The sequence below is a fragment of the Lagenorhynchus albirostris genome, chromosome 16 (assembly GCF_949774975.1).
Source record: "Lagenorhynchus albirostris chromosome 16, mLagAlb1.1, whole genome shotgun sequence".
Taxonomy (NCBI): domain Eukaryota; kingdom Metazoa; phylum Chordata; class Mammalia; order Artiodactyla; family Delphinidae; genus Lagenorhynchus; species Lagenorhynchus albirostris.
In genome coordinates, this window is record NC_083110.1 from 66,570,239 (window position 1) to 66,591,057 (window position 20,819).

At 45.7% G+C, this 20,819-nt stretch overlaps 1 protein-coding gene across 1 annotated transcript in view; it reads right to left on the reverse strand.

The window, feature by feature from the left end:
- The window catches only part of LOC132506949 (guanylate cyclase 2G-like), a 42,596-nt gene extending 22,981 nt beyond the window's left edge, over positions 1-19,615 (reverse strand). The window contains 15 exon segments of the mRNA XM_060125773.1: positions 597-689; positions 1,442-1,546; positions 2,184-2,234; positions 2,236-2,268; positions 2,849-2,986; positions 5,279-5,442; positions 5,831-5,945; positions 6,057-6,252; positions 7,328-7,463; positions 11,277-11,421; positions 12,656-12,841; positions 15,254-15,365; positions 17,484-17,799; positions 17,802-17,817; positions 19,232-19,615. Coding sequence (XP_059981756.1) covers positions 597-689; positions 1,442-1,546; positions 2,184-2,234; positions 2,236-2,268; positions 2,849-2,986; positions 5,279-5,442; positions 5,831-5,945; positions 6,057-6,252; positions 7,328-7,463; positions 11,277-11,421; positions 12,656-12,841; positions 15,254-15,365; positions 17,484-17,799; positions 17,802-17,817; positions 19,232-19,615 — 2,190 coding nt within the window.
- Positions 19,616-20,819: the final 1,204 nt, after the last annotated feature.

A 20,819-nucleotide genomic window follows, 5' to 3' on the forward strand; every position in this document is an offset into this window, starting at 1 on the left:
AAAACTCCTTCGACATCCATTAAACCTACGTGGAGGCTGAGTAATAATAATAACAACAACAATAATAGCTAAAATATATTTGGTACTTATTTCGGCTCAGATACTTTCTAGCACTTTGTGTATATTAATTTACTTTATTCTCACAACAAAATATAAGGTAGCTCTATTATTATCACTGTTGCACACGTGGGAAATGAGTCGGGTGGGCCATGTCAGTACGGACTAGCATTCTGAGGATGCTCTCCTCAGCCTGGGCTAAAATCCAGCTGCTCTTCTAAGCTCACCGCATCTGCGGTTACCATTAGAGGGGAAGTAACTTACCACAGTCATTCAAGGAGTCACTGGCCCTAAAACCTAGGAGGGCAGAGTTTACATTTCACCCATGTATCCCTCACAGCACCCAGGCAGGGTCTTGCCCATAGGAGTCTGTCAGTTGATGGATGGGAATGTTGACTGATGGACGGACTGTTGATTGACAGATGACAACCAGCCTTGTCCTGCTGCCATGTGTCAGAGTGAGTGACTTCCCCACCAGGACCCATTCCCAGGTCATTAGCTTGGTCCCCTCAAAAACACTAATAGCATTTGTTCTTTACACGGGTTTATGTGATACTCGTGTTGACTCTGTCATATGCAAATGAGAGCTTGAATATCTAATCAATTTCATTGCCTGAGTTTCTCAAAACATCCTAGAAAACACAATTACTTGGAACATCACCAGTGACTCAACCAGAAGCACAGTGATCTTCGCGGGTTCAGTGGATTTGATTCTAATGCTTTGGATGGTGTTGAGCAGAAATGATACAACCTGAGGCAGAGGGCTCTAAATCTAGTGACCGGAACTCTCCTTGGAAGAAACCACAACCTGTCTCAATATTGAGAAAGTTACGCAGTCTTGAGTTTTACAGATACTTCCTTGTTCCTGACATGAAGCTGGTGGTCACATGCCACGGGAAAGATGGGCCCAGGAACAAACTTCAGATGTAGATATGACATCTTAGGAGATGAAACCAAGCTCAGACTATTTCCCAGAACAAAGAGACCAGACACTTGACAACTGCGCTAATTTCATCCCCTGCGGGCAGCCCAGCAAGATAATTCAGGTCTTGAAATTAAACCAGAGAGGAGCTGTTCTTGGATGAAGAGGCAAAAGCACTTATAAGCTTCTTTATTAGCTGCCGCTAATCAAACCTGAGGTAAGATTTACCGGGCTTCCCTGGTGGCGCAGTGGTTGAGAGTCCGCCTGCCGATACAGGGGACACGGGTTCGTGCCCGGGTCCGGGAAGATCCCACATGCCGCAAAGCGGCTGGGCCCGTGAGCCATGGCTGCTGAGCCTGCGCGTCTGGAGCCTGTGATCCGCAACGGGAGAGGCCACAACAGGGAGAGGCCCGCGTACCGCAAAAAAAAAAAAAAAAAAAAAAGATTTACTATTTTACTTACCTTAAGGCTTCCTCTTTTGCAATATTGGGTGACAATGCAGATGTTGGGTGATTCTGCGCAAATACCAAAGAAGGGAACAAAGTTTTCATGCCTTAATTCATATATCTGAAAATGATAATAGTAATAATAGCTTATGATTATAATGTGTCTTCTGCCCTAGGGACAATGTTGTGTGCTTTACACACTTTCAGCAATTTTTCACAAAGACCCTGTGAGATAAGAACTATGACTGCTCCCATTTTACAGATGAGGAAACTGATGCGCAAAAGCTAAATTAATGTGTTACAGATCATACAACTTAGTAGTGGCAGAGCTGGGAGGTAAATCCAGGCAGTCTGTCTCCAGCAAATAAACGAGAGGCATGATCAAAGTCCCCCAAAGTCACGGGGATTAACTGAGGAAGTGGACCCCATGAGCCTGACTCCCCTGCAAGGACCAGCTTCGAGAGAGACAGATACAGACACAAAGAATGAAGAGGCAGAATTAAGGCCAGGAAGAATTAAAGGCAAAAACAGGCTAGGAGAGCTCCCAGGATGCAGGTGCCTGGGTCAGCCATAAGCGTCTGAGGTCTAAAGTCTGGGCTCTTGGCGGGTGGGGGTCATGGGCCAAGTTAAGGGAAGCAGCTTCCCACCATTGTCCTTTGGGGTGAAGGCCACCCGCACCCCAGGTGGGAACAGGGAGCTGGCAGAGGCAAGGCAGAGGGCAGCAAGGCTTTGCCTCCTCCCAGGGCTGGGGGCCTCACCAGCCGGATTTCCTGCAGCACAGACGGCTTCCTGACCCGGGCTCGCGCTTGGGTCACCAGCATCACAGATGGCCACATGGTTTCCCTGGATCCGGAGACAAAGCGGAATGTTCTTTTTTTTTTTTTTTCATCTTTATTGGAGTATAATTGCTTTAATGGTGTGTTAGTTTCTGCTTTAAAACAAAGTGAATCGGTTATACATATACATATGTTCCCATATCTCTTCCCTCTTGCATCTCCCTCCCTCCCACCCTCACTATCCCACCCCTCCAGGTGGTCACAAAGCACCGAGCTGATCTCCCAAAGCGGAATGTTCTTAACCCAGGCTGATTCAGAAAAAGCTACACTCAGAAAGAGCTAGGAAGGGGGGCAGGAAGACTGGCAAGAAACCCACCTACAGAAGGGATCATCGAGCTCCTCCCTGCTCAGCTCAGCCCTCGGGTGGCCCCGTGCTGTGTCCAGGAGCCGAGCTAGCTGCTCAACACAGCAGACCTCATTTAACAGGCAGCACAGCCTTGCAAGGCGGGGTGGGGGGGCAGGGGGGTGATTAGCCCATTTCCAGATGGGATCCCTGAGGTTAGGGAACTAGTTCAAGGTCACACATCTGTAGGTAGTACAGCCAGAATTTGAACATCTGCATACAGCCACTCTGCCCTCAGAATTACCCGGTAAAGCCCTACTGGGGCATAAAACAGCTCTCTGCCCTGCTGGTTCTCAACAAAGGAGCTTAAGTCCCCAGAAATCATCACACTAGATGAGTTACTGCTGTTCCCTCTCGACACAGGTGTGCCTCTCTGGGATGGCTGCAAAACAGGACACGATTCAGGTGCTCTCAGTAGGATGACCAAGTACCGATGAGACTACGCCTTTTATAGATGAGGAAAATTAGCGCCAAGGTTAATAGCAGTTAGTAAATGAGAGTCAGGACTCAAACCCTGATTTCTCTAACCCGAAATGTGAGTGCTGAACTGCTACCCGCACCACTCTCGTGTCTGTGCCAACATCACAATGTCGTGGTTAAGACTCTGGGGTCAGGCTGCCCAAATTCAAGCGCTGGCTTTGGCCCTTAACTAGATGTGTGACCTGATGACACAGTCATTTTCCTCAATGAGCATCTAAGGAGGTGAACTCTCTGTGTAACACTCCCAGTGCCTCCCCAGCACCTAGAGAATATATTTTAAACAGAGGAGCCCTGTTTTTCTAGAAGAGTCTTACTCGGAAGCCTAATGTAGAAAACAGTAGCTCAAAGCAGAGCTGCTGTAGTTGAAGAGAAGAGGCTCAGAATTCCTCCCCACCACCTCTACCGCATTCCATCATTCACCCAAGGCCAGACCAGTGAGCCCCAGAATCCCCTGGGACACTTGAAAAATAATTTACAAACGAACCCCAGTCTCCTGGTCATAGCATGTTGAAGCCTCCTTGACTTGGTACCTGCCAAGTCACCTTTTTTTCTTGAAAGTCGTAATTCACTTATTCAGTGAATAGTATATGCAAAGATACCAATAAAAGGAAACATACTATAAACTACAATTTTGAAAATAAAGCCAATATAACGGGAACAAAATACACGTAACGTGAGAAGAATGTTTGATTGTTGACCCATCATGCTTTCCTTACTTTTATAATGAACCTAAATGTCTTTAGAACAAACCTGTATACCTTGGTCTAACTTGAGTGCTTTCTAACAAGCAACAACATTCTAGAACACTTTTCTTTCGCTTTGAGATATTTAAGATTCACACATTTGTTCAAAAACATAAATTCTGATTCAGTGGTTGATCTGCATATCTTGTTATTCTCTGGATATCATGAGTAACGTGGATTCCTGAACAAGCACTATATGAAATTCTAAAATTCTTGATCTTTGACGTAAAATTTATTTCAGTTGTGGGTTGTTTTTTTTTTTTTTTTTTTTGCGTTACGGGGGCCTCTCACTGTTGTGGCCTCTCCCGCTGCGGAGCACAGGCTCTGGACGCGCAGGCTCAGCGGCCATGGCTCACAGGCCCAGCCGCTCCGCGGCATGTGGGATCTTCCCGGACCGGGGCACGAACCCGTGTCCCCTGCATCAGCAGGCGGACTCTCAACCACTGCGCCACCAGGGAAGCCCCAGTTGTGGGTTTTTAATCACTTGAGATGAAAGCAAAATTCACCCCCCTCCCTCCATCCCCCCTCCCAGGAACAAAGAGCTCTTATTAAAGTATAGAAACTTGAGTCTATCTTTCTACTCTAAAGAACAATTCTCACTAACCTTTCTGGGAAGGCAGTAAGTATTCCAGAATAATCAATATATGCTTGCAAAGATTATATCAACAACAAAAGCAAAACAAAAAAGGAAAGAAAGAAAAGAGACTTCAAGCTTAAGATATGTATAAAAATAGTCATGGCTATATTTTCTGGAATTATGTAACTGTTATATACTTATCAAATAATGTCATGCTTATTAAATGTGTGCCCAGCTTCACAGCCCTGAGAAGCCCTCAGCATACCCTGCGTTACTTCTCTCCTGGTCACCACTAGCGAACCCACTCTCCCCAGATGTCACCTCTTCTCTGAAGCCTTCATGATGCTGTGACATTCAATCCCTCTACCTGCGGGGTTTCTGCCTCAGCTTGTAGACACCTCCCAGAGCACTTACTTCCGTCGGAAGGCATCCATCCGTGGCGTGCCTTGCACTCTGCTTGGCCTGCAGTAGACAGGCAACACGTGTGTGTTGAGCAAATGAATTATATTGTCTTAGTTATCAGTAGTTTAAAGGAGTTAATGCGGTTTCGAAAATAACTAAATGCTCCCCAGGAGACAGCGTTAATATTTGAACAGGATGTATGGGTTCTTCTACCCACCAGGGACCAGGGCTGAAGGGAACTTCAGAAGCTATCTGATCGTTTTTAAGTATTCAGAAACTGAGGCTGGGAAATTAGGTTCCCAGCAAAAAAGTGGTAGTTCTAGAACCAGAACTCAGGGCCTAAGACTCTCTATTAAGAGCTCACTTTATAAATGAGTCAGCCTCCGCCCCCACAAGCTCCTAGATCAGGTCCCTTCCACGCATCACCAGCAGTGAGCAGGAAGGTGGGTGTCTGGGCCAGGCGTGGCCTCACCTTGTTCTGGGACAGAATGGGGATGTCATCATAATTGATTTGCCACCAAAGACCTTTATTTTGCCTCTGCAGTTTTTCCCTCTGTGTCCTTAAAATCAGATCTATGATGACAGCTCCCAGGTTGGTAATCAGGAGGGTTACGGTGAAAATCACAGCAGTCACACCTGGAGGGCATATCGTTACTCAGGCCCACCTAAGAGCACAAGTGAGCGCATCCCGGCCCTGCCAAACAAGATGGCTCAAAAGCCGCCCCGGCACGGGTCCAGGTTAGGGCACAAGGCGTCCACTCAGGCCTGTCTTTTCCAGGAATCCTATTGGGCCCCAAGTGCGTGGTCTTCCCACACCCCTCTGGTTCCCACGGCAACTGCACTCACCTCCTCCTTATATAGAAACGTCCCTTGTAGAGAAAAAAAGGATGACTTCTAAGACCATCACCACCTTTCATTCAACATTTACTGTGTGCTCTCCTTACACTTGTTCTCAGTTGTGATCCACCTCATTCCAGGCCTGAGCTCCTAACCACCAGGGAACACTCCCTTGTCCAGACTCTACCTCCATAGAAATGGAATTCCTGAGACTCAGATCTCAGGAGCCAGGTTTCCCCAGGGCAGAGGTTCTCAACAGGGGAGGCCATGACGTTGCCTCTCCAGGGGATATCTGGCAATGTCTGGAGACGTTTGGGGCTGTTAGAGCTAAAGGGTGCTGATGGCATCTAGTGGGTGGGGTGGAAGCTAGGGACGCTGCTAGGCCTGCTACAAGGCACAGGACAGCCCCTTACACAGAAAGATGATCTCGTCCTAAACATCGATGCTGTTGCCACTGCTGAGAAGCCCTGTTGTAGAGTCCTTTCCTGCTGCCTTCTCCAGGTGGCCACACTGATCTGCAAAAGCAGGCTCAGTTTCACAGAGCTCATTGGCAAATCCACAGCCACGTCTGTCTTCGGGAAGGGAACCGTGGAGAAATTCCCCACGGGTCTTAAAAAAAAAAGAAGACAATGAAAGGTCAGTGCCAACTCGTCTCTACCTCAGGTATCGCAGGGGCAACTGAAACACACATGCCATTTGCAAAAAGCAGGCCTTGGTCTCTTCATTCAAACAGCTGCTGACCCATCCGGTTTTCCCACCTCACCAAGATTCTTCAAACCTAGCCTACAGGTAATATAATTCATGAGAGAGCAATATCTTTTTGCTCGGTAGAACAACTGACTCGATCTTTTGTTTTAAACCATGTCACTTCTGATTTAAAAGATGAAGTGTCGATTCTCCAACGTTACTGTAGTTTTCTCCCGTGTTTGATACAGACAAATTTTATTATAGAGCATCTTGACACGTTACAGACCAAGATGTCACCCCTGCCTGGAGAATGCCTGTTCCTACGATACAGAGAACTAGCTGGCCATGGTTGTTTTATTTCTTGGGCCAACCCATTCAGGGACATTAAAATTCCATAAGAGTAGGGGAGAGAAAAGTGTCAAGTCAAATCTGAATTGTGGGTGATGGCAGGGGGGGGCAAGTAGAAATTGAATTAAGTTTTATGTTCTCATGTAGTTGCTCATTGGTTTATAGCTGAGAGAACAGAAACAGAGATTTTTTTTTTCCCAAGGGATTTCTGGATACTGTGAGCCCAGGACAGCATCCAGGTCCTGGTGTACCCCTGGCTGTCTGCATGAGTTGGTTTCACTGACTGTGAACCTGACCCTGTAGGAGGCGCTGTGCTCTATCATCGCCCAGGGCCAGGGCCTCTCCCTGAGACACTGGGGCTGTGGGACCTGCCCAGCTGGAGCATATGAGGAGGCCCAGGCCCACATGGAGGTGCAGGTAGGGATGCCGTGTTATAAGTGGAACCTGAAGTGGCTGAGCCACACCCACAGTCAAGGGCAAGACCACGTCGAAGGCCCAAAGTCGATCTTTATGAGTTCAGAGAGCAGCAGACAACTTGATAATAGGAGCTGGATCCCCAGCCGGCCTCCTAGCAGAACCACCGGCCCTTCCTCTCCTCCCAGGCCTCTTCCTGTAGCATGAGCTAAGCTTGGGAAAGGCCCTGCCATACCTGATGACTTCCTGATAGCTGTCATAATGAAGAAAAGGAAGAAAGAGGGACCCATCTGAGGATTTCTGTAGGGCATAGACCCAGTAATCCATGCGTCTTTCTCCCTGGGAGTCCACAAACACGGGGCCAGTGATTCCTGGAGAGAGAGGCACTTGCACACAGTAAAGGAGCTTGGGGCTCAAAGTGCCAGCCTGCCGAGTCCTATCAGAGGAATGCCCTCCCCAGCAGCTGCTGAAAGCCACCCAGGAGTCATTTGCCCTTTCGGGGAATCTAAGAGGCAGTCAAGAAGGAGAGTGGGAAAAAAAGAAGATAGTTCAGAGGTGGTGCCCTGGTGGGACTCAAGGGCCACTTGGTTCTGTTAGGCCTATGCTGGGGAGGACCATCCAGCATTAAAAAAAAAGTTATGCAGTTTCCAACTAATTTCACATAAAACCCAAGCTTTATGCTTCCCAAACAATCAGATATGACCAATGGAGGCCGAATGACATGGCAGCGGTTGGCTGGGGCTGGGGACACTGCCTCCTCCCAGCCGCTACCATCCTACTCCCCCCATGTTCTCCACGCTGCCAGAACCTGGGACACGAGTTTTGTAAGTTTTGCAAGCTTTGTTCTCAGCATGGCCCTTCCTTCCCGGTTTTGGTTCGTGCTCAGGCATTGCGCTCAGACCTGGCCCAGGTGCATTCCTTGTTCTTGCTTAGGATGTGCCCTGCCCCCCACACAAAGGACACATCAGCGATCCCAGAGGAATAAAGTACAGCAGTCCTACACCCCAAACTAGGACCCAAGGTCTGATCTAGGACTTATGATTTGTTCCCACTGGGGACAGGACAAAACATTAACATTCATAAGCTTCTGCTATGTGCCCAGAGCTGAGGGCAGTAGTGATTTCACACATCTAGTCCCGGTTGACCCCGCAGAGGAGGCACCATCATCCACTCCTAATAAGCAAGCAGGGCTTGGAGGCACAGACCCCTTGGAGTTTCCAGAGCCAGGAAGACACAGGTCTGTTGGGCCCCAAGTGCGTGGTCTTCCCACAGCCCTCGCTGCCTTGCTGTGCCCAGTTGCTGGCATCCTGAATGTGGGGCTTGAGCACAGCTCCCTCCCAAGATCTGCACAGGGAAAGGGCTGTAGCAAATGCAACAACCAGGGTTGAACCAGGAAATAAATTGATCTGACAGAGGGGATTAAACTGAGAGCAGGAAGACAGACTCCTCCCACTTCATCCCCTTTTTTAAAGCAAATGCTTCAGGGTCAGGAAGAAAAGAAGAAAGGGAAGCAAGTTAATATTTCCACTTGGAAAAGGTGTGGATGGGGTCATTGTAAACTGAATCTATGAATGCCCCAAAGAGCAGGACTTGGCTGTCCTTTTGAAAATTTAGGATGAAGTTTAAGTCTTCATTTATTAAGGGAATGATGATAAGCCAAAGAAAAGATAACTAGCTGCCATTTAATGAGCACATACTATGAGCCAAGCACTTCATATACTGGATTAGCCAAACGTTCATTTGCTTTTTTCCGTAAGATGACTCTAGTAGCACTTAGTTGTCTTTAACTTCATTCGAAACAATTTTGTTAGATTGTATGTGACAGCTGTCATATCAGCGTTCATTTAGAAAAAGACATCAAAATTGGTGAATTTTTATGTAGCCATTTGCATATTGAAGATGGGGAAAAAAAGCAACATTTTTGGCATATTATGGTTTATTATTTCAAGAAAGATAAAAACGCAACTGAAACATAAAAAAAAGATTTGTGCAGTGTATGGAGAAGGAGCTGTGACTGATCGAACGTGTCAAAAGTGGTTTGTAAAGTTTAGTGCTGGAGGGACTTCCCTGGTGGTGCAGTGGTTAAGAATCCACCTGCCAATGCAGGGGACATGGATTCCATCCCTGGTCCGGGAAGATCCCACATGCTGTGGAGCAACTAAGCCCACGCACCACAACTACTGAGCCTGCGCCCTAGAGCCTGTGAGCCAAAACTACTGAGCCCATGAGCCACAACTACTGAAGCCCGCACGCCTAGAGCCCATGCTCCACAACAAGAGAAGCCACCGCAATGAGAAGCCCGTGCACCGAAACAAAGAGTAGCCCCTGCCTTTCGCAACTAGAGAAAGCCCGCGTGCAGCAACAAGACCCAACACAGTCCAAAATAAATAAATAAATACATTTATTTAAAAAAAATAAGTTTCGTGATGGAGCTTTCTCTCTGGACGATGGTCCACGGTCGGGTACACCAGCTGAAGTTGATAGAGGTCAAATCGAGACGTTAAGTCAATGTTATACCACGTGGGAGAGAGCCAACATACTCGGAATATCCCAATCAAGCATTGAAAATCATTTGCACCAGCTTGGTTATGTTAATCACTTTGATGTTTGGGTTCCACATAAGTTAAGCGAAAAAAACTTCTTGACCTTATTTCTGCATGCAATTCTCTACTTAAACGTAAAGAAAATGTTCGGTTTTTAAAACAAATCGTGATGGGCGATGAAAAGTGGATACTGTACAGTAATGTGGAACGGAAGAGATCGTGGGGCAAGTGAAATAAACCACCACCAATCACACCAAAGGCCGGTCTTCATCCAAAGAAGGTGATGTTGTGTGTATGGTGGGATTGGAAGGGAGTCCATTATTATGAGCTCCTTCTGGAAAACCAAACGATTAATTCCAACAAGTACCACTCCCAATTAGACCAGCTGAAAGCGGCACTCGACGAAAAGCGTCCAGAATTAGTCAACAGAAAACACATAATCTTCCATCAAGATAACACAAGACCACTTGTTTATTTGATGACCAGGCAAAAACTGTTACAGCTTGCCTGGGAAGTTCTGATTCATCCGCTGTATTCACCAGACGTTGCACCTTCAGATTTCCATTTATTTCGGTCTTTACAAAATTCTCTTAATGGTAAAAATTTCAATTCCCTGGAAGACTGTAAGAGCACCTGGAACAGTTCTCTGCTGAAAAAGATTAAAAGTTTTGGGAAGATGGAACTATGAAGTTGCCTGAAAAATGGTAGAAGGTAGTGGAACAAAAGAGTGAATACGTTGTTCAGTAAAGTTCTTGGTGAAAATGAAAAATGTGTCATTTATTTTTACTTAAAAACCAAAGGCACATTTTGGCCAACCCAATATTTTAATTACTCCTTGGTGTTACACAACAGTAAAGAACATGAGCTCTGGAGATAAAAACAGGCCTTATTTTGAATTCGGGCTCCACCATCTCGTAACTTTATGACCACGGGCAAGTAAGTAAATTTTCTACCCTGGGGTTACTCACCTGTGTAGTATATTATGGATAGTAATAGCACTACCTCATCGGTGGTGTGAGGATTAAATGAAATAGTGCACAGAAGCTCTTGGCACCCAGCTTGATATAAGGTAAGCCCTCAATAGATGCTGGTTATTATTATTAGATATGGCAGTATGTATTATCTCTGTCTCACAAAATAAAAAGCTGGAGTAGACCAAGATGACAGCCGTTGGCCAGCTCCCAGGGTGATTTCAAAACAGTTCACTTCCAAGCCTATCCTCACACCTGCAAGGAAAGTAAAATAGGATTGGCCCCATCCTCAGAGGCTGATGGTCATGATTCAGACAGGCACCGCATCAGAGAGGATGCAGGTTGTGGAGGATCATGGGAGTGATACCAGGAGGAGGGTCCCACCCTCTTGAGTTTTATTCTTGATGGGTTCGGTTTGAAAGGAGCTGTGGGAGAGACTTTTCAGGGGCGGGAAGAGACCCCAGAGGCCCCCCACCTGGTCTGGGCAGCCTTCTGGACAGAGCAGAAAGAGCAGACGGTGGCCGCTGGGAGCGTTAACCTCAACAACACTTCCCAGAGGCCGGAATCTCCGTGAGAAAGCGGAATTCTGTAATCACACGCCCAACAACGCCAAGCCCCACGGACTCAGCTGGCCTGAGTTCGGCAAACCTACCACAGTCAAGACACTTACCCGGCAAAGCAGTCTGATTGGAGCCTTTCAGAGTGATGACGAGCTGCCGCCCATCCCAGAAATCCCTTCTGGCCGTTATCATCTCCTTCACGGCCTCAGCATACAGCAGGACTGCATCGTGAAAGTAAGCAGGGTAACGGCTCACCTTGGATGAGGGAAGCAAAGGCCGGGTAGAAAAAGGCCCGTGGTGGTACTGAACTCTCTTAGCTTTTACTTGTCTGTGAAGCTCTTGATTTCTCCGTCAATAAAAATTAATTAATTTCTAAAAAGATTAAAAAAAAAAAAAAGCCCATGGCCTGCTACATCACAGTCCGGGCTCAGTTAGAAGCAAGCTTTCTCCATCCTCTTAACAGTGTAACATAGCACACGTTCTCCGTTCAGAACCTCTCTGAATCTCTCTGAATCTTGGTTCATTCATTTATAAAATGCGGATAAAGCCACTATTGTGATGAGTATAAGGATAGTTAAATGAGGCAGAATAGGTATAGTATCTATTGTACTAACTGGCACATAGTAGGTCTTCAATACTTCATTTAGTCAACAAAAATGCATGTGCCTACTAGGCGCTAGGCACTGTTCTCCCCATAGAACCAGGTACAGAGCTGACGCTTAGATGACTCCCCAAATATTCATTGATCCACCATCTTTCCTTGTGTGTTGGGATCCACAATCAGCTGCCTCATTCCTAATGGAACCCTTGTCATCAGTAGCTTCTCATCGCCTTCAGGCTCAGCTTGGTCTAGTTAATCAGACATTTTGCCCCATCATCCCACACATACTGGAACTACCACTGGCTGATAGGCTCTCTCCCGGCTGCCTTCTCAGAACATCTGCTTGCCTTGACCTGCCCTAGCTCCACATCTCTGACTACTCCATTCTGGTTCCTGGTCGTGGCATCCTGCTGGGAAAGGAGACTGTCATGGTCTGAGCACCCACTGGTATCTGTTCTGCTACTTCCATGTACTATGTCATTAGATACTCAAAACCACAGTCTGGAAGGCAGATGTCATTATCAGTCCCATTTTTGGGTGAAGAGACTGAGGTGTAGGGAGGTTAAACAATTCATCTCAAAGCCCCGTAGGTAGTAAATAGCAGAATTAGGATGGAAGCCCAGGACTCCGACTCCAAAGGCCAACCGATCACTCATCTAGTAACCTCTGTCCTCCGTGTGGACCTGGGGTGCAGATTTCACAAGATCTCATCGGGCCACTGTTTATTTGGGGCTGTGGAAGATGAAGAAGTGTGTGTGTGTGTGTGTGTGTGTGCGTGTGCGTGTGTGTGTGTGTGTCTGTGTCTGTGTTAGGAGCCTGGGGAGCGGCCAAACACAGATATTCTCAAGGAAGGGAGGAGGGACCTGTGTAGGAAGACGCCCATCAGACCTGCTCCAGTATGTGGAGGGGGCCATGGAAGGGCGGCCCCCACAGCCTTCGGAGGACCAGCTCTCGGAAGCCTTCATCTCCAGGGCCTTCTCGCGAGGAGCTGAGGGCTATGAGAATTACTGACTTGTAGACTAAGGGAAAGTGCATCACCTTCTGATTTGTCAATACCTCCTTCCAAAAACTGTCCTGAAAAATAATGAAATAAATGTAGCCATTCTGTAGGAAATACCCTAAGCAATAGTCAACATCAACTTTATTTATTTATTTATTTTTGGCTGTGTTGGGTCTTCATTGCCGCGTGCCGGCTTTCTCTAGTTGCCATGAGTGGGGGCTACTCTTCGTTGCTGTGCACGGGCTTCTCATTGCGGTGGCTTCCCTTGTTGTGGAGCACGGGCTCTACGCCCGTGGGCTTCAGTAGTTGTGGCGCCTGGGCTTAGTTATTCCACGGCATGTGGGATCTTCCTGGACCAGGGAACGAACCCATGACCCCAGCAATGGCAGGCAGATTCTTAACCACTGTGCCACCAGGGAAGTCCCCAACATCAAATGTGAATTTTTATTCTAATCCTTGAAAACACAATGGCTCTGGAAGACTTGCCATGTAAAGTTTATGTTTTCTAGTTAGCTTCAAAGCAGTGGGAAGGAAGCCAAAAAAACAATCAATAAATAAGAAAGGATTACTTGGGGCATCGAGCAACTAATATGCAGAAAGCTTACCTTTTAACAATGGGCAGCAAAAACTTGAAAAACTTACAACTGTCGATTCTCAAATTTCTGCTTGTGGCTTAAGTCGTTTGTTATTATCATTATTACCTACATTATTATTATTATTATTATGAAAGTAACACCCACTCATTGTGTGTATATATGTGAAAGACGGTAAGATCTTCCCCAGTTTCCCTACGGCTCCCTCTTGTCTCCTCTGAGAGGCATCCGAATGTTCTAGATGTGTACAGAGGTGTGTGTGAGCATATGTGCATTTTACATAAATAGTATCATGCTATAATGGTATTCTGCAACTTGACTTTTGCCAACTTCAGCCTATATTGGGAACACTTTTAGGGAATGGATTTATGCTATTCTTTTTTTAAAGCAGCATGAATTCACTTTCATGGATGTCATGTGGTCTATTTTTAGTCCTATATTCTGTCTGCATTTCCAGCCAATTGGAATTTGATTATCAAGGTTTGGGGAGAACGTGACGAGGGGGTTGGCAGGGCTTCCCCGCTGATCCTGAGACCTGGTGCATCCTCTCCCCTTCTCGTCTGTCTGCAGGCAGAGGTGAGAGGACAAGTAAAGAGAAAGGGGGTGTATGGCAATGCAAAGGGAAGGTAGGAGGAGGTTCTGGAAAGCTTGGCTTACGATTAGAATTCCAACTGGCTGCCCAACGAAACCTGAGACACTTTTGGCAATCTGAAATACTTAATGATAAAAAGATAAAAGAAACCTGGAGCATTATTATGCATCTTCCTGTACTCCGTTTCACCCCATTTCAACTTCTTATGATCATATAAAACAAGCTCATTTTAGAAAGAGAAAACTGCTGGAAAAATTACACAGTGTGTCCATAGCTAAATATCAATACAAGGGGCTTTATTTTAGAAGCCTGTTGGTGTTGTGTGGTGGTTAAACGTACAAACACTGAGGCCAGCCTACCTGGTTTGACTACTAGGTCTCCCTCATACTAGTCGTGTGGCCTTGGTTAAGTTATTTCACCTCTCAGGACCTCGGTTTTCTCATCTGTAAAATGAGGAAAATGAAAGTATCTCCCCTTAGGGTGGTGTGAGCTGAAATGAGTGTTAGTTTATCAAGCGCTCGCAGTGGGGCCTGGCACTCAGTACACACTCCACAGGGCAGAGCTGTTGGGGTCAAGGACTCAGTCCCAGAGTCCAAAAGACCAGCTTAAGAGGTCCAAGATCTTGGATAAGGTACCCTATTTCTCTAAGCCTCAATTTTTTCATCTGCGAGTTGGAACGCTAATAATCTGTACCTTATAAGGCTGTTGGAAATACTGAATGCAATGATGCATGTAAACCACGCATGGACTCTCTATCTACCTCACGGGGCTGTTGGGAAAATCCAGCACACCGATGCAGGTATAATGTATAACTCGGTACTCATGGGAGGTACGTGGTACATGTCAGCCATCCCTATCGTTACCAAAGGAACCAAACCACCTACAGATTGCCTCATTAGACCAGAGTGTTGGTTTCTCCAGGCCATTGTTGGGGCTCAAACACAGGTGGCCATGGAAGAAAAGAAAGTGAGAGCCACCGAGTTTGAGAGCCTCTGGGGAGGTCTCAGCCTCCCGGGAGGAATGATGGTTTTTCCTCAGCTGGTGTTTGCTGATGTAGACTACAGAGGACCAGGCTCCAGAACCAGCAACGTGGTTCAAGGCCCGGGTCCCCGTCCCAGAAACCGTGCAAACGAACTCTGGGTAGGTTCTTTCAATTCAGTCTCTTGATCTTAAGTTGAGGACACAAGAGTAGCTGCCTCCTAGGGTTGAGTGTTCAGTGAGCTAATGCATCTGGTGCATAGCAAGTGCTGCATGCTTGTTACCTCTTCCTGCGGGAGCCGTTGACTCTTATCAGCACCCACCTCCAGCTGCTGCAAAATGATAAAGATGAAGTCTCCTGTGTGGAGTCCCAGGTTCTCTGCAGCCAGCAGGATAAGTTTTGCATCTTCTGAGCTGCAGATTAAGATAAGAACTGTAAGAGAAGACAGTCAGCCAGTTGCACATGTGTACACACACACACACACACACACACACACACACACAGATACACACGTTTTAAAGTCTAGCCTAAAACCACTAGAAATGAGACATGAACTTTGTCTTTTCTTGAGCATGCTTTAGGAAATAGGAAGGTCTAAACTGTTCCCAGAGCGTGTCCTCCTTTAACCATGCCGGTAGCATACAAACTGGCAGCTTTCGTCTTGCGGAACTAAAGTCTTCGCTGCAGCTCTCTCCCAAAGCACAAATCGAAAAAGTTTGAGACCACTTCCGTGCTCTAGTTTCTTCGTTTAACTGACTCAGAGCAATAGATCTGGCTTGTGACTCATCATCAGGTAGGTTGCGTTGACGGAGGACCTAGAACCAGGAGCATTGAGGCTGTCTGAGATGGGATGGGGGGAAAAGGAGTAGGCCATGGTATTTTTCTTCCATCCAAACACATCAGCATGCTTTTTGAGGGAACAAAAATGAAATACTGATTTATTGTTATGTATTTATTTTTAAATTGGAGCATGCTTTTTTTTTTGCTTCAGAATTTTTAATTGAGGTATGATAGAGTTACAGTGTTGTGTTAGTTTCAGGTGTACAGCAAAGTAATTCAGATATAGATATACATATATATATATATATATATATACACACACACACACATATATATATTCTTTTTCAGATTCTTTTCCCTTATAGGTTGTTAAAAATACTGAGTATAGTTCCCTGTGCTATACAATTGGTCCTTGTTGGTTATCTATTTTAGTGATTTATTTATTTATTTTTAATAAATTTATTTATTTAATTTTGGCTGCGCTGGGTCTTCGTTGCTGCTCTGGGGCTTTTCTCTAGTTGCGGTGAGCGGGGGCTACTCTTCGTTGTGGTGCGCGGGCTTCTCATTGCGGTGGCTTCTCTTGTTGTGGAGCAGGGGCTCTAGGCGCGCGGGCTTCAGTAGTTGTGGCTCACAGACTCTAGAGCGCAGGCTCAGTAGTTGTGGCGCATGGGCTTAGTTGCTCCGTGGCATGTGGCGTCTTCCCAGACCAGGGCTTGAACCTGTGTCCCCTGCATTGGCAGGTGGGTTCTTAACTGCTGCGCCACCAGGGAAGTCCTTAGTGACTTATTTTTTGAATGAGATAAATTTTAGTCTATTTACCTGAGCTCGAGCTAGGTGCCAGGCAATGCACTAAGCATAGGATACAACAGTGAGCAAAAGAGAAGGTCCTTGTTCTCAGGGAGCTGACATTAAGACAGACAATATACAAGTGAAGAGATTAGAGAGATCGTTCAAGATTCTGATGAATGAAAGGGGAAAAGAATGCTGTGATACTAATGTGGGGAGGGGGAATCGCTCCATGTCAAGTAGTTGGGAAAGGCCCCTCACAGGAGATGGGATGGGCTCTGGGCTGAGTCTGGAAGGATGAGAGCAAGCTACCTATGGAAAGAACACTGTGTGGGATGAGGTGGGATTGCAGTGGAACTCCAAGCCAAGGGATACCAAGTCCCAAAGTCCCAAAGCCAGAAGGAGCCTGGTTTATTGGAAGAAGAGAAAGGAGTGCGCTACTAATTCCTGCTAGAAAGTAGAGGCTTAGAGGCACCACAACAACAATATTCACTATGGCGTGTTGATCAGTTACTATGTCCAGCACTTTACAGGCATGATCTTATTTAATCCTCACCATTCTATGAGGTAGGTAAGATGATTGTCTTTGTTTTACAGATAAGGTACCTGAGGCACAGAGAGGTTAAGCTACTTGCTCAAGAACACACAGCTAGAAAGTGTCAGAGGCGGGTTTCAAACCTAGGGATGTCTGTCTCCAGAGCCCATTCTCTGAACGAACATCCAAGTCCAAGACCCAGCCCACCTAGCAGGTGCTTCCAGAAATTACTCTGTACATCATGACACTATAGCATCGAAGATTTCACTCTAGACAAAAAAAAAAGTTTTTGTTGGTTGGTAATGCTTTTATGTATCCTTAATTTTATACTCTGTTTTCATCTGCTTTTTACCCTCATAGAAAAATGAAAAATTCTTAGGTTTTTTTTCAATCATTGTTTTCTATTTGCCCCTCTAAACATAAGCAACAGAAGATTCTTTCCTACTTAGCCCTGGAAATCAATGACAGGCTTCTAAGATTCTCTCGAAGGAAGGCTGGATTGTGGTTGGTGTATTTCATGCTGGCGGTGATGGTGAAATGGGATTTGAGTTCATTCCCTACAACCGTCCACAACTCATCCACTCCATCGCAGGAGGAAGTCCCAGAGTGACCTCCAAACATCCCAGTGTGTTTCCAGCCCAGGTACTGGAGGCTTTTCTGGAGCACATCACCAACTCTGTGCATGCGTGGCACAAGTTTCACACAGGTGTCATACAAGAAGTTGTTCTCCAGTTTTGCTGTTTGTCCAACAAAGTCAAACATGGGGGAGCCAGCAAACCAATAACCTTGAAAGTAACCAAAGGGATGTCTTTCCATAATTGAATTTTGCTACACTCCAGCCCCATTGTAAAATATCTGCATAAACTTTGGATTCGGTGAGTCTATGGGTCATACTTCCCCTCGCTTTTGGAATATTGATGATAACGTCTTGGATGCAACTTAAGGATGTAAAACCTCAGAGCACAAGAGTAACAATAGCCAGCATTTATTTAGTGATTACTATGTGCCAAGCACTCGACTAAGAGCTTACATATATTATCTCAATTCTTACATTTTCTATCAGGTAGGTATTATCATCTCATCTTAGAGATGAAAACATGGGGGCACAGAAATGTATTAATAAGTTCCAAAACTAGCAAATAGTGGAGCAGGCTAGCGCACACTCATAGGTACTACTCGCTTTTTCTTAATTTGTTCCTTATTCGTTTTCCACTAGGAGCCTGCTATTTACAGGGAACTTCAGAGACCTTCCTCTTAAAAAGATCTCGTGATCAACTATTACAGGAGTTAAGACGTGTAAAAAAAGCTGTAGAGTTAAATATGCCTTTCAATATTTATAGACAATAGATTTAGAGGAGCTTAGAGAAGTAAGAAATTACTTCTGATTTGGGAATTAGAGATGTGAACGATGAGGGTAGAGAGATAAAGAAAGGCTCCGTGGCATTTGAGCTTGACTTTGAAGAATGGGTAGGCTTTGTGAATCAAATGGGGAATGTGTCAAATGGGGAATTCTAGGAGACACTAAGATTCAAATTCAAATGTAAACTTAACTCTATAACACCCACTAATGATAGTTCTGCGGTATTTTTGAACGTGAGAACTGTGCTGCCTCATCTATTCAGCCTTTGCATCTATACCTCTCAGAGCACAAGATACCCAAGGACATCAACAAAGCTAATCTCATTAGCTAAACAAACACAAATCATTCACATCTCTCATTTTCTTGCCTTAGCTTATGGCAATCTGTCATACTTCATCCTTTCCCTCTTTCTTTCCCATCACTGAATAATTTATTATACATGCCAAAGGGAAACCTACACAAACAGATGTTATTTTTCTATTTAAAGCCAGGCATTCAATTTCTTCTTCATTTTTCTGAGCCACGTGGCTGGCAATGTTGGAGTGAATGACGAGTCCATATCCGACAGCACCAAGGCCAAACAATCAACAAGTTTGTTAGTCAACATCAAGTGAGTGAACTAACAGCAATTGATTTGAGAGGCTTTCTTTAAAGAGAGTATTCATTGTTCTAATTGCATGGTCTAATTACATCTCAAAGAAATGGTACACAAGACTTACACAGTTATTATTTATAATAATGTCATCCAAGTCCAGAGATTATTCAAGTCTATACCATCATCTTTAAGACCACCCTTTCCAATGGAAACTCAGAGTTTCTTAGAAGGCTGTATACTCTACCTCTGCTGCTTCTGGGCATGCTGGTCCAAACAGGGCAGAAATTTCTTCTTTCTGGACCTGGTTGATGAAAAGAGCAAGAGACTCCTTGGCGCTGCAGGTTGAGTTGGTGTAAGTAAACTCCCAGCTGAAATTTCCGAAGTCTGCCAGCTCAGAGTTGATCTTGTCCATGGCAACCTGGAGTCCGGCACCCAGCCTCTGCACATTGAATGGATGGGAGATGTTCCAGGGGGCCTGGAACCCCGCAGTGAGTTTAGCAGCCTCAAGCCACATCACCAGGACACTGACAAGGAGCATCAGAACTAAGGTTGGGTGGCCAGCTCGGCATTCAACCCCCAAACAGGGCCCAGATCCGAGTGGGGCCTCAGCACCTGTCCTGGGAGCCATGGATGGAGTCTAACACCTGGATCACTGCAGAACCCTGAGAGGCTTAGCCTCCTGACCACTTGTGCCCAGAGCTTAAATGATAGCGCGCAGTTCCCTGAGGACCACAGCTTGCTTTCTCTTCAGTGCTGTTAATTAACCGAAAACTTCCCTTTCCAGAGTCTGTCCTAACACATCTAGAAGCAGAAATCTGTGCAAGGAGGCTGGGACAGGGAGCCAGCAGGACCCTGGTAATTGATCCAGTGACACCACTGTCAAACTCCATGGTCCTTGGCAAGCCACATAACCCCCTCTCCACCCCCCAGATCCCTCTCCACTAGTAAAATAAGAATCATGGGAACCACTCAAGTGTAGACAGATGGCCTAGGCTGGAATTCTGACTCCATCACATATCAGTGGTGTAACCTAAGACATGTTACTTTCACTCTCTATTTTTCCCTCTCTAATTTTTTTCAAAAATTAGGCACAACCCCCATGTTCAATAGTAGGGGCCTAGATGAGTAACATGGAGTGAATCCATGTGACTGAGGAGGGCAGTCATTAAAAATGATATATTAAATGTGCACTTACTGACTTAGAAAAATAGTCACAATTATTAAGAGAGGAGGCACACTTTCAAACGACATGAATAGTATTCCATTTTTTGTTGTGTTTTTACAAAGCACATAAAGTTGCATAACAAATATTATACACACCAAACGAATAAAAACTCTGGGCGATAGGAGTTCTGGGTGCTTTTTCTTCTCTGCTTAATTCTCATATTTTTATCTTCATGTCTTTGCAATAAGGAAGAAAAGTGAACGTTTCAATTGAAGATAAACCCTACAGACTTGTATTTGCAGAGTGAAATCACAGGGAGGTAAACTCAGGCTGTCGGAATTCCTGGGTCAGGAGCACGTCACGTTGGTCTCACACTTCTATGTACTTGGCTTATTCTCTGCTGAACTAAGCCCCTTCCATGTCTCCACTGCCCTCAGAGGGAGAGGGAGACAGAGATGCAGGTGGTCTAGGTAATGGCGATCATCGTCTGGAAACCATTGCCATGGTAACAGGCCCACCCACTTTGTACGAAGTGCTTGATTGGCTGGAGTGGCAAGGCCTGAGGTTAAAACCAGGGAGATTGGTAGGGACTGTGGCTGCTGGAGGGGGCACACTGTTCTCCACTTTGCTTCTCCAGCCCTGCTCTCTTCTAGGAGATTCTTATGCC